The sequence below is a fragment of the Gopherus evgoodei genome, chromosome 2 (assembly GCF_007399415.2).
Source record: "Gopherus evgoodei ecotype Sinaloan lineage chromosome 2, rGopEvg1_v1.p, whole genome shotgun sequence".
NCBI classification, from domain to species: Eukaryota; Metazoa; Chordata; order Testudines; family Testudinidae; genus Gopherus; species Gopherus evgoodei.
This window is the reverse complement of record NC_044323.1, coordinates 276371539-276383253: the sequence shown is the minus strand read 5'-3', so window position 1 is coordinate 276383253 and position 11715 is coordinate 276371539. Positions and strand designations below refer to the sequence as shown.

Genomic DNA, 11715 nt, shown 5'->3' with positions numbered 1-11715 from the left:
CAACAGTCGGAACCCAATGCTCCAGTCCTGAAAGTACTTGAGCACAGGCATGTTTCTACACTGTGGCTAGTCCCACAGATTTCATTGTGATGACTCTATGGCCCCAATCCTGCAAACACTTACCTTTACTAAGCAAATGTGTAAGTGCTTGCAGCACTGGGGTCATAGTGCATACAAATTAGGCACAATCATAATTCTTTGCAGATTTGAGGCCTCAGTGTAGAAAGCTTTTGAACTGGATACAATTTTAATAGACCAAATTTTGGTGTTTCGAGAGAAGTATTTTTATTTGATATAAATGCTCAGATGATCAACCTTACTACATTTCTGAATTTATGGGTAGAGCCCTACCAAATTCACAGCCATGAAAAATGCATCATGGACTGTGAAATCTGATCTCCCTTGTGAAATCTGGCTAGAGTAGGGGAGGGGCAGGACTGGGGCCTCTTAATGTGTGCTGATCTCCAGATCCTAGTCCTAGCCTGGCTGGGGAGGAAGGGGACTTCCTCTTCCCTTGCAGAGGCCACCCCTGGGGCTCGGTCCGACCCATCTCCAGGAACCTCCCCCGAATGCAGGGAGCCCAGCTCTGAAGGCAGCACTGCTGCCAGCAGCAGTATAGAAGTAAGGGTGGCAATACTGCAACTCCCCCACACAATAGCCTTGCAACCCTCCATGATCCCTTTTTGGGTTGGGACCTCCATGGTTACACCACCATGAAATTTCAGATTTAAATATTTGAAACCGTGAAATTTAAGATTTTTAAAAGCCTATGACCCTGAAATTGACCAAAATGGAATGTGAATTCGGTAGGGCCCTATTTATGGGATAATATGCACACACACCACCTATTATTAAGACTGCTCTACACTTTCAATTATAAGATGTTGTTTTCAGTTGCTTATAACTTTAACTGTTTGGGTTGAAATTTTTCATGCCAGGCATCTGCCTCAGGCTGATTTGTCTTGGGAGGAGGAGGGTGGGAATTTCAGCCAAAATGTTCAGCTGTTTGACCTGTTATGGAAAGCAGGAATGCAGTGTCTCCTGTGTTCTCAATACCCTCTTCTCACACCACCGCTTGGCCCATGCAGTGTGGAGCAGATAGCTACCTGATTCCAATGCAGAGGGGACAGGAGCCACACCTGAAGTGTGGGGGATAGGGGTTTGATTGGGACAAGGAGCCTGGGGGAAGGAGAGTTGGACTAGAGGCTTCTGGGAAGCTGGGACTGGAGAATGAGAGTGGGTCCAGCAGGACAAGGAGATGCGGAGTGGGAGCCCAGAGGGCTGAGATCAGGACTTGCTGGGCAAGGAGACTATGACTAGGATGAGAAGCCTAAGGAGTGGAGACTGAGACTACCGTAGGTGAGGAGAATGGGACTGGGAGGGGTAACCAGGGAGAGATAGAAGTAGAGAATGGAGAGAATAGGAGTAGAAGGGGGTCAAGTTAGGGAGTAGTGGGCAGAAGAGGCTGCACCTAGGAGATCACAGTCTTCTACAGTGCCTGAGATGGAACCCAAGATTCACAAATCTCCCCATGCCTTGGCTGTCAGCAAATATCTATTAAATCCTCTCCCAAAGCATTCCATCTCCCTCTAGTGCTAGTCCACATAGAGGATGACAGCTTACTACTGCTCTCAGTCACTCTATTAGATTACCTGGTAAAAGTCTGTGCGGTAGACCTAATGATGAACCATGTGAATATCAGCATGATGCAATTTATTTTTTCAGTTTGTTGTTTTAAAAACCCAGGACATTAGACACTCTTTCTCAAATAACATTATTAAGGTTAGAAAGTCAAGCACTGTAAAGATAGCAAAGGCCAGAATTACAGGTGCCTGTGGCCTGGTCCACACTACAGCGTTAAATCAATTTAAACAGCATTAAATCGATTTAACGCTGTACCCGTCCAGACTACAAGGCACTTTAAATCGATTTTAAGGGCTCTTAAAATCGATTTCTGTACTCCTCCCCAACGAGAGGAGTAACCCTAAAATTGATATTACTATATCGATTTAGGGTTAGTGTGGACGGAAATCGAAGTTATTGGTCTCATTCTTTTACTGAGCTACCCAGAGTGCACCGCTCCGGAAATCGATGGTAGCCTAGGACCACGGACGTACACCACCGAATTAATGTGCCCTAGTGTGGACGCGTAAAGTCGATTTTATAAAACCAGTTTTAATAATTTCGATTTTATGCTGTAGTGTAGACGTGGCCTGTGAAGCATTAATTTAGCTAGCTTGCTTGAGTGCCTTGTGATAATGTTTAATTAAATAATCTTGTAACTGTTTTTTCCTAGGACCCTTGCACAGCCAGCCTTAATTCTGGCATTTCCTAGTGTGCTTGACTTTACAACCTTAATAATATTCGTCTAACGTGGTTTTTGTTGTGTGCACTAGATTTAAAATGACATGACCCAGCAGCCCCTCCCGCAGCAGCAGAGCAGGGACTCGAACCCAACCATTCCCCGCCAGCACCCCACTCCCGCACAAGTGCGTGCTCTAGAGCCGGCAGCTACCTTCTGCCCACCCGCCTCTTCTCCCTTTAACCAATCAGCAGCGGCGGGGCGGGGCTGTGCTCGTGACGCGCCCGCGCCCCCGCTCCCGGGGAGGTGAGATAGTAGGGCCCGGGCAGTGGCGCGCGCTCGCGAGGGGAGCTAGAGAAGCTGAGAGAGCCCAGCCACAGCCCAGCACAGAGGCACGAGACGGGGCAGCGCCGCCGGCTTCGGGGGGGGTTGCAAATAAAGCGCCGATGAATCCCGTGCATTGGGGTTTTCTGGAAACACTAGATTGGTAGTTGGCTCCTCTCCCGCCGTGGCAACCAGCCGGCCGAGAGCATTAGTAAATGCTCTGGGGCTTTTAAAATTGAAATATTAATTTGTTGCTCTAAATGCGTTAGGCTTTTTTTTGGCAAGCCATTGATTTGTTTTGTTAAACGCGCTTGACTTTCTTTTTTTTAAAGTGCAGGCAGTGGCGTGGATGTATTAAATGCTTTTCTTTGCCATCAGATTTGTTGCCTTAAATGAATAGTTATTTTGCTTTTTTTGGTAGGCAGCAAATCTGGTGCATTACATTCATTTTTAAACAGCTGATGTTGTTTTAGATTGAAATAGCAGGTTTGATCCTACTTGTGGGCATGACCCATTATGCACAAGGATGAATTTTGTTGTTGCCCTTGTGTGGGCGGATAGTAGCAGCTTGGTTTTAAATCTCAGGATATTTTGGGGGGGTTGTTGGGGGCTGTATGTAGAAAATAGACACCAATAACTGGGATTTTTTTCGAAATAGATAAGGATTTCACTTATTTTCCCTGCTGCCTTTAGGTTCGCCTTTTTTTTTTTTTAAAGAGCTGCTCAGGTTTTGTTGAGGTGGGAGGTTGGGGCGATTATTTTTTTTTAGGGTTGTGAAATTGCAGCAGTGTCTGTGTCCTCCTGTGTGATCGAGCTGGGAAAATGGAGGCTGTGATAGAGAAGGAATGTAGTGCGCTTGGAGGGCTCTTCCAGACCATCATAAGCGACATGAAGGTAAGTGATTGAGAGGGAAGTGTGGGACCAGGTGCTGGGAAGCCATCTAGTAACCTTTGCTGGGTAAACTTTACAAGCACCACATGATTGCACCATAAATTCCAGCTGCATTGAAGGGTCATTGCATTAACTCCCTACCCCACCCAAAGCCCCCTTACACTAGTTTGTGGATGAGACTGAGACCCTGTGTTTAATCTTCTGGATGTGTGTTGGCATCAGTTATAAATGCTCTTTGCAGTATGTTAGTTAATTGTTGATGGTTTTGACTCCTGAGTTGCTTGCAGGACACCACCTCCTTCTCCTGCAGTGCCCATCCACGAACATTTAAGTTTGGATCTCTTTACCTTAGGGCCAATATTTCCTATACCATTTTTAAAAACTGTTTTAGGTTGTGCAATTCCTGACAATAAATGCAACAAGGCCAGAAGTGATTCAGTGTAGGACACCTATTATAGTGTGTTGGAAAGCCCTGGGATGGGGCTGAAAAGGGCAATATAGGCATCCGTATATCACCATGATGAGTGCCATATGAAAATATAGACCTACAGATACGAAAAAGTATATTTGTTTTTTCTGGGATGAAACTATATCTTAATCTGTGATTAATTTTGTTTGTATATGGTATATTCATATGGATGGTAACTGCCCTTTCCTAAGTCTGTTTAAATGCAAAGTGCATCAATTCTCATAGCTTTGCCCCCATGCAAACTGAAATCACAGTCTACAAAGATCGTTCCTGTGAGGGAGCCATCAATTAAGGGGTGTTGCCTGCATCCTTGACTGCAAAGGGCCTCTCTGCAGGATATATATATATAAGGATGGGAAGGCTCTTCTAGCCTAGTCTTGTTTTAAAAAAATAAACTACAGTATCTCCTTAATAATGGTCCTAGATCACTACAGCTTAAAATAACGTTACTACAGTGTTTGCAGCTCTTCTTGCGGAATACTGTAATGTTCTCTTTAACAAGGGCAAGATGCCTTTCTCGGATGGGGTATAGATGCGGGGCTAGGTTTGAGGGAATCCTGCTATAGTCTAAATACAGCCAATAGTGAAGTGTTACATTACAGTATTTTACAGCAATGATTCCAAACAGTGTATTTTTAATTTGTACAGGATTCTTCCCAGAAGGGCTGGGAGGTGAGGGTGCCAGGTGGAGGTAGTTCTCAGAGGTGAGGGATTCACTGGTGGGTGTGCATGTGCTTTGGATGGGAGCTCAGTTTTACTAGCTAAAATATAATTTACAGTGAGGCACATATAAATGAATGTTTTTTGTGTGTGTATGGAGTGGGCGGGGGGAGGAAGGGGGACGGGGAGGTGTCTGGTCCAGGAATTATTTCTTAGCTTGGATTCACATGCCTTTCATCTAAACAGATCTATGGAGATAATTAAAAGCATGGTTTGTAAAGAGTAGGCAGGTTTGGGGGAGAGGTGTGTGTATCAGAAGAATGTTGCAATTATTGCTGTCATGTTCTTCAAGTGTGATTTTCCAAATTTTGCCTTTTCTTTTTTTTACATTAAGTGTAGGTTTAATTAAAAAGACAAAACAAAAACCAACCTCCACCACTGTAATAATTTTCATTAAATATACTTCAAAAAGAACATTTAACAGATGTTTTGTTCTGCCAGATTAAATGTTATTTTTTATTTAAATACAGAAGAGCAGAATATGTCATTACTTCTCTTCTGTAAAAATGATGCATCTTGTTTTGCTGCTGCTGTTGTGTGTGTGTTTATTCACTGTTACATGTACGGAAACCCTGGTCACTGGAAAGATTTTAACACAGCTGCTTTACAGAAATGGAAACAGGTGTGGATTTAAAAAAAATCTTTAATATTAGTGGAACCTGTTTTCTAGACTGAACTCTAGAAGGGGTGTATTAGATTTAAAGAAAACGAACACTGCACCAATCTTAAACCGGTTGATCACTGTTTAGATGAACAGGCACAATGTTCCTTATTGTTTAGTCTAAACAAAGCAATTAAATTACATCCATGCAATTAATGAAACCTTAGCTGTTTTTACTAATTATGTGCAAGGATAACGACAGTTTACAAAAATAATTACTTTTTTCAGAGATTAATGGGTGCTTTCAGCCAGCTGTACGAAATGGTCCTTAGAAAGCTAAGTTCCATTTTACTGCAGAGGTACAAGTGGAACTGTGGGGGTGGACTCCTTGCAAAGCTGTTGGGATCTGAGCAGGAGTCTGCCAACCTATCCTGTTGCAGGATCTGTCCGTAATTCCCATAATCGGAAGGCTATAGCCAGAGCCCTGTGTACTCTGCAATGGTGTGGAATTTGCAACGGAATCCAGCCCTTTCATTTTATTAATTTTAATACTTAGCCATTGTGATTGTGATGAACCCCCCCCCAAATATGAACAGTGTGAACAGAGGCTCTGGGAAGGAGTCGGATGTGCAGCGCTTACCTGGGGCTCCAAGGTGGTGCTGGCCAGGGACCTCCATGCGCTTCTGCCCCCAGGCACCCTCCCTGCAGCATCCCATTGGCTGGAGGGGTGCTCGGGGCAGGGCGCAGAGGCACAGCCCCACCCCACCCTTGGGCCGCAGGGGGAGGGCCGTAGCAACTGGAGTGAGCAGGCAGACGCCACTCAGCTCTGCTGCACCACCGGGGCCCCTAAGGGGGGAGTGCCCGGAGACTTCAGGTGGGGCCCAGGGAGAGACCTGCCCCAAAACTGCTGAAGCCCCGTTGGCCACTGCTGAAGTCACGTGGGCCGTGAGTTTGAGACCCCGATTTAAACTGTGTTCAGCACCAGTTCAGCTGTCCTGTTGTTGATGCCCACCTTTCCTTAGAGTGGACAAGGCTTCTGAGCCTGTAAACAATAGCTCCAAAGTGAGATCTCCCCCCAATAGACTCAATGGTGTGTTAACACTGAAACCTAATGATGACTGTGTTAGTATGCTTAACCAGTCTAGTGCTGGTCTTAGCAGAAACATTGAACTAGTTTGCTTCTAGTCCACAATCATAAACGGCTTCTCTCAATTTCTGAAGTGCCAAAAGTCCCAAATCTTCTACAGTGCAGGTTGGTTTCAGTACAAAGTTTGGCAGCTATGTGTAAATTAAAAAATTTATGGCATTGTGTAATTAAGAACATAAGAACTGTCATACTGTGTCTGACCAAAGGTCCATCTAGCCCAGTGTCCTATCTTCCGACAGTGGCCGAGGCCAGGTGCCCCAGAGGGAATGAACAGAACAGGTAATCATCAAGTGATCCATCTTGTCACCCATTCCCAGCTTCTGGCAAACAGAAGCTAGGGACACCGTCCCTGTCCATCCTGGCTAATAGCCATGGATGGACCTAGCCTCCATGAACTTACTGAGTTCTTTTTTGAACCCTGTTATAGTCTTGGCCTTCACAACATCCTCCGGCAAAGAGTTCCACAGGTTGACTGTGCGTTGTGTGGAAAAAATACTTCCTTTTGTTTGTTTTAAATCTGCCTGTTAATTTCATTTGGTTACCCCCAGTTCTTGTGTTATGAGAAGAAGTAAATAACACTTCCTTGTTTACTTTTTCAATTAAATTGAATATCAAATTAAATAACACAAGGAATATTTTATTGTTCATTTTAATATATAATTCAGTAACCCCTCCCCCTTCCATTTTTTATTTTATCTTATTCTGCTGTGGAATTTATGGTTTGCTGTGTAAGCAAAATCTGCTGCAAAGTTTAGGTCAGATTTATCATGGAGTACACAGGCTCTTCACTATGACAGACTCATGTTTGACGTGTTCACGTTTGGTGCCATGCTTGGTATTTTTGCTCCAGAATCAGGATTTGGCAACTTCAGAATTCAAGAGAATCATAGAAATTTAGCTGTACGTTTTGTCCATTCTTAATGAACTATTGTTCCCTACAATCTATTCTTGAGGTGATAATGTACAGATGTTATATGTAAGATTTTTTTCGAAGTGGTCCAAATGAAAAAATAAATACTTGCTTTGTTCCCTCTGAGGAGTAGATTTATATGATGTGCTAACATTGTTCAGGTTTCCCTGTGAATATAATGTGCTTTCTGTAGCTCCCTGTGGGAAGATAGCATTTGATCTGAATGGATTGTAACTCCTTTCTGGAAACAAAATACCGAGAAGCTCTGTACAGTAGTATGCTGTTAATTTCTCGTAGCATACAGCAAATGTATGGAGATCATTTTGGGATGAGCTTTTGAAGAGCATGTTTCAAACAATCCTGTCTTTTGATGCAGAGCATGCTTCCCCTTTTCAGTGTTGCTCTTCCTTTCCTTCTCATTCCTAATTCTGTGCTTTTCTTAACTTGTTCCCTCCGGCTCCCCTTTACTCTCGCTATTCCACACAACCATTACTCTCTCCTTCCCCACCCCAATAAGGAACTAAGATACTGTGTGCCACTCATCACTCTTGCTTTTATGTTGCATCCTTTTCCCCCAACACACCCTTCATCTGTTTTGTCTGTTTCGGCTGTAAGCTTGTTGGAGCTGTTGCTCTGTGCAGCACCTGGTTGAATGGGGCCCTGATCCTGATTGTGGTCTCCAGGCATTCCTAGCATACAAATAAATGATAACAGACAGGCCTACATTGATTATATCCATGAGTTTGCTTGGGCTTAAAGATACAAAAAGGGGATATAAATTTTCTCCTTGGAGAGTAAAAACACATTTCTAAGGCAGGATCAGTGCTCACCTCTCTAATAAGGGATGGAAATCCAGAGGCCTAATGATAAGAGAATATAAATTTTTACAGTCTTTTAATTGAAGTCTCCATGAAGTAATTGAGAGCAAAGCATTGATGTGACTTTTATTTTAATGCAAAGTTGGAGAGATACCACTAACTTCATTCTGCCCTGTTGTGGCTAGTAATGCACTTTTGGATGGGAATGCGGCGTCATTGCTGTCAAATGTTCAAGACTGTTGCTGATAGAGATATAGAAAGGATAGAAATCTGAGTGGGCCCAAAAGGAGAATAGATAAGAGAATGTATCTGAGTGGCTGAGAGATGAGAAATATTAAGTTCCGAGAATTTTTCCGATTCTCAATGTATTTTCAATATGGGCAGGTTGAAGAGTAGTTAAACTGTGTACATGGCAAAACTTGGCACAAGATGCACAAGGGAAATGGCTATAGTTCTTGAAGCAATTTGGTAGTTAGGTTCTTACACTGATTCAGAGGTTAAGGAAAGCTGGTGGCATTTGTGTGTGTTTTTGGTATGAACACAAGGAAATGCACGTTTGAAAAACAAATGAAAATATTTGTAACGTGACTCAAGCAATGCTAAGCCATTGTTGGGATAAGCAAAGTGCTGAGCCAGTTGCCACGCAAATATGGCGTTAAATGGTCCTCATCCTGTGATCAGATCTGTACAAACACGAGGCTGCCCGCATGTATCTGCTTCCAGGACCCTGACTTTATTTTGTATAGCATCTCTCAAGCTGTCTCTAAATACTTTGGAGTAAGCTGGTAGTAACAAAATTGAAGTAAAATATAGATATTACAGCTGAATTAAGAGTCTGGCTGCCATCCAGTTTCTAATATGGCTAGCCTTATTTTCTTTTAATGGTTAACTAAAATAAATGCAAAGCACAGGTATAGACTTTGGGGGAAGAGAGGGGGAGATGAGAGAGGGACTTCTTTCATTACCCCAATGCATGCTACATTAGAATGTATGTGTTTCTCTCACGATTCCTGAAGACAAGCTCTGTTTCAAGCATAGAGACTCTGGTATTTATACTCTACAGTGTGTTTCTTTTTTTCTCCATGCAGCTTCTTTTTTTAGAATAGGTGTTTTGCTGTCAACACTTCTGTGGATAGCAAATACAGCTAATTGTTTGCAATTTGTGCAAGCAGGTAGTTTGCTTTCTCTGAAATTCTTTGCTCTTTATAAACAGCTGCAGAATCTTTCTGCAAGTGTCTTAAGGACTTCAGAAGGAAAAAGTCTCATGAATTTATCACGAAGCTTGAGGGATGGTCTAGGAGAAGAAATACTGAATTCTTATCAATGTATTGGGCCTACCTCTGTGTTCCATACAATTGTGAAAATACATAACTACGGCCTCTTTTTAGTAGCAGATCCTCAGCTGGTGTAAATCATCTTCAGTGGAGTGATGACAATTTACAGCAGCTGAGGATCTGCCCCTCAAGTGTTTAGAGGACAGTTTTGTTTCCTGTTATAGTGTGGAGGGGAAAAAATACTTAAAAATCCTTTCAGATCAGGCAGAATGCCATAGGCTACATAGTAAGGTTTCCAGTGTTGTAGCCTAGAAGAGATTGTGCAGCTTTCCCTAAAAAATACAACTGATGGAGCAAATGTTTGAGAATAACGAGACTGTGTAATTACACACTTAGAACTGGTTAATACAGAGTTCACCACTTCCTCGGTTCTGAACCTGGAAAAGATGCATTAAAACCAGCAGTATACAATAGCCAGTGCTGTGCTGTGTGTGGATGTCTCTCTTGGTCACATATTTGTTGCTGTAAGTGATGGAGCACTTTTGTGTATCTGTATAGAATATTTAGCAGAAGCCGCACTATCATTGTCTTGATGTTTTCAGCTTTTCAGTTACAAATCCCCAGTTTTAATCAGGAGGGAAGTAGCGATCTGTCCATGGAAATCTCCATATAGGATATTCGATGAGGGTGGGTAGTGGGGAAGAATCCCATGATGCAAAGTGGAATAATAAAATGACAGCTGTACTTAAAAGGTGCATCAGTCTACTTTGAACCCACAAAACCAGGGGGGCTCTGAATTAGTAAGGAGGAGTCCCCCCAAAGGGCCTCTCAGCAGGGTGGATTTGTTTTCTTTGTGTTTAGGTTAGTCAGTTTAGCATTATATACCGTCGTGTCAAATGTTAAGCACATAAAAATTCCCTGTTGAGTCAGTGGGGCTGCTCGTGTGCTGAAGTGCTTTGCTGGATTGAAGCAATGTTTGAAGGAATGCTTGGCAATAGGGTTGAGCCCATAGTGCATTTCATCGTCAAAGTGCTCCACAAACACTAGTACCCAGCTTCACAGGAACCTTAGGAATATTAATCCCCTCTTTAACAAAAGGGCAGGGTCAGGCTTGGAGCTTTGGTGACGTTTCCCCCAGACTGTAAATGGAACAGGCCTTAGAAGAAGGATTTGAGTTCAGGAGTTTCTGGCTTTCGCTACTGTGCTCTCTGAACTTTTGTCAGTGTCTCAGACTTCACTGATGTTTCTCCTTGTTTGAAGGTGGAGAAGAGAATCTCTGCAGTTGCTCCTCCAAGGCTGATCGTGATGCACCCCCACCCCCGATGTACATGAGGCCAAAAACACTGGGCACAACTGTGTTAGTTTTTAAAGGAAGGGGCTGATTGGAACACTTTAATGTGTAGGATTATAGTGCATGAAGGATCCATAGCTGGCTATTCTGTGAGTGGCTGTTTTATCTCTGTCTGTCGCCCCCTCGTTAGCCAACTAGAAGCTGTTGAAGAGCTGAAAGCAGAGCAGTGCTGTGCTATTTGTGTTAATCTTAGGATGCAGGCTGAGATACCAGCTAGTGCATAACAATTGAGGCCAGCGGTTCTCAAACTACAGCAACCCGAGGACCCTCATTTTGGTTTAATTTTTTTGTGGACCCCTAAGCCCCCTGCTCACCCCATGCCCTGCCCCCACTACACCCCTTCCCCGCAAGGCCCCACTCCTGACTAGGCTGACCAGATAGCAAGTGTGAAAAATCAGGACAGGGGATGGAGGATAATAGGAGCCTATATAAGAAAAAAAAATATTGGAACCGTCCCTATAAAATCAGGACATCTGGTCATCCTACCCCTGACCCATCTCTTCCCGTCCTACTCCACCCCTTCCCCTCTTCTTCCCTGCCTCTTTCTACTCCCTCCCTGGTGTGCCCTCCCTTCCCCTGCCCAGTGCCTCCTGCATGCTGGGGAACAGCTGTTCCCCCAGCATTCAAGAGGTACTGGGACAGAGGGAGAGGAGTTGATCAGCGGGGCTGGCGGACTCCAGTTTGAGAAATGCTGATCTAGGCTATGTCTGCACTAGGACTTTTGTCAGTAAAACTCTTGTCGGTCAGGGGTGTGAAACAACCACATCCCTGACCGACATAAGTTTCACCAACAGACGCTCCAGTGTGGACAGTGCTGTGACGGGGGGAGATGCTCTCCTGCTGACATAGCTACTGCTGCTTGTTGGGGAAGGAGACCTGCTTGCTCGGGGGTGCGGGGAAGGAGACCT

General features: G+C 43.8%; 1 protein-coding gene across 12 annotated transcripts in view; it reads left to right on the top strand.

Moving 5' to 3' along the window:
* The first annotated feature begins 2631 nt into the window (after positions 1 to 2631).
* The window catches only part of MTSS1 (MTSS I-BAR domain containing 1), a 170779-nt gene continuing 161695 nt past the window's right edge, over positions 2632 to 11715 (top strand). For 11 of the 12 annotated variants that reach the window (XM_030553811.1, XM_030553804.1, XM_030553803.1 and 8 more), the window contains exon 1: positions 2632 to 3520. In XM_030553811.1, coding sequence (XP_030409671.1) covers positions 3449 to 3520 — 72 coding nt within the window. In that variant the 5' untranslated portion in view covers positions 2632 to 3448. The remainder of the gene's footprint in view (positions 3521 to 11715) is intronic. The other variant, XM_030553808.1, reaches the window with a different exon arrangement.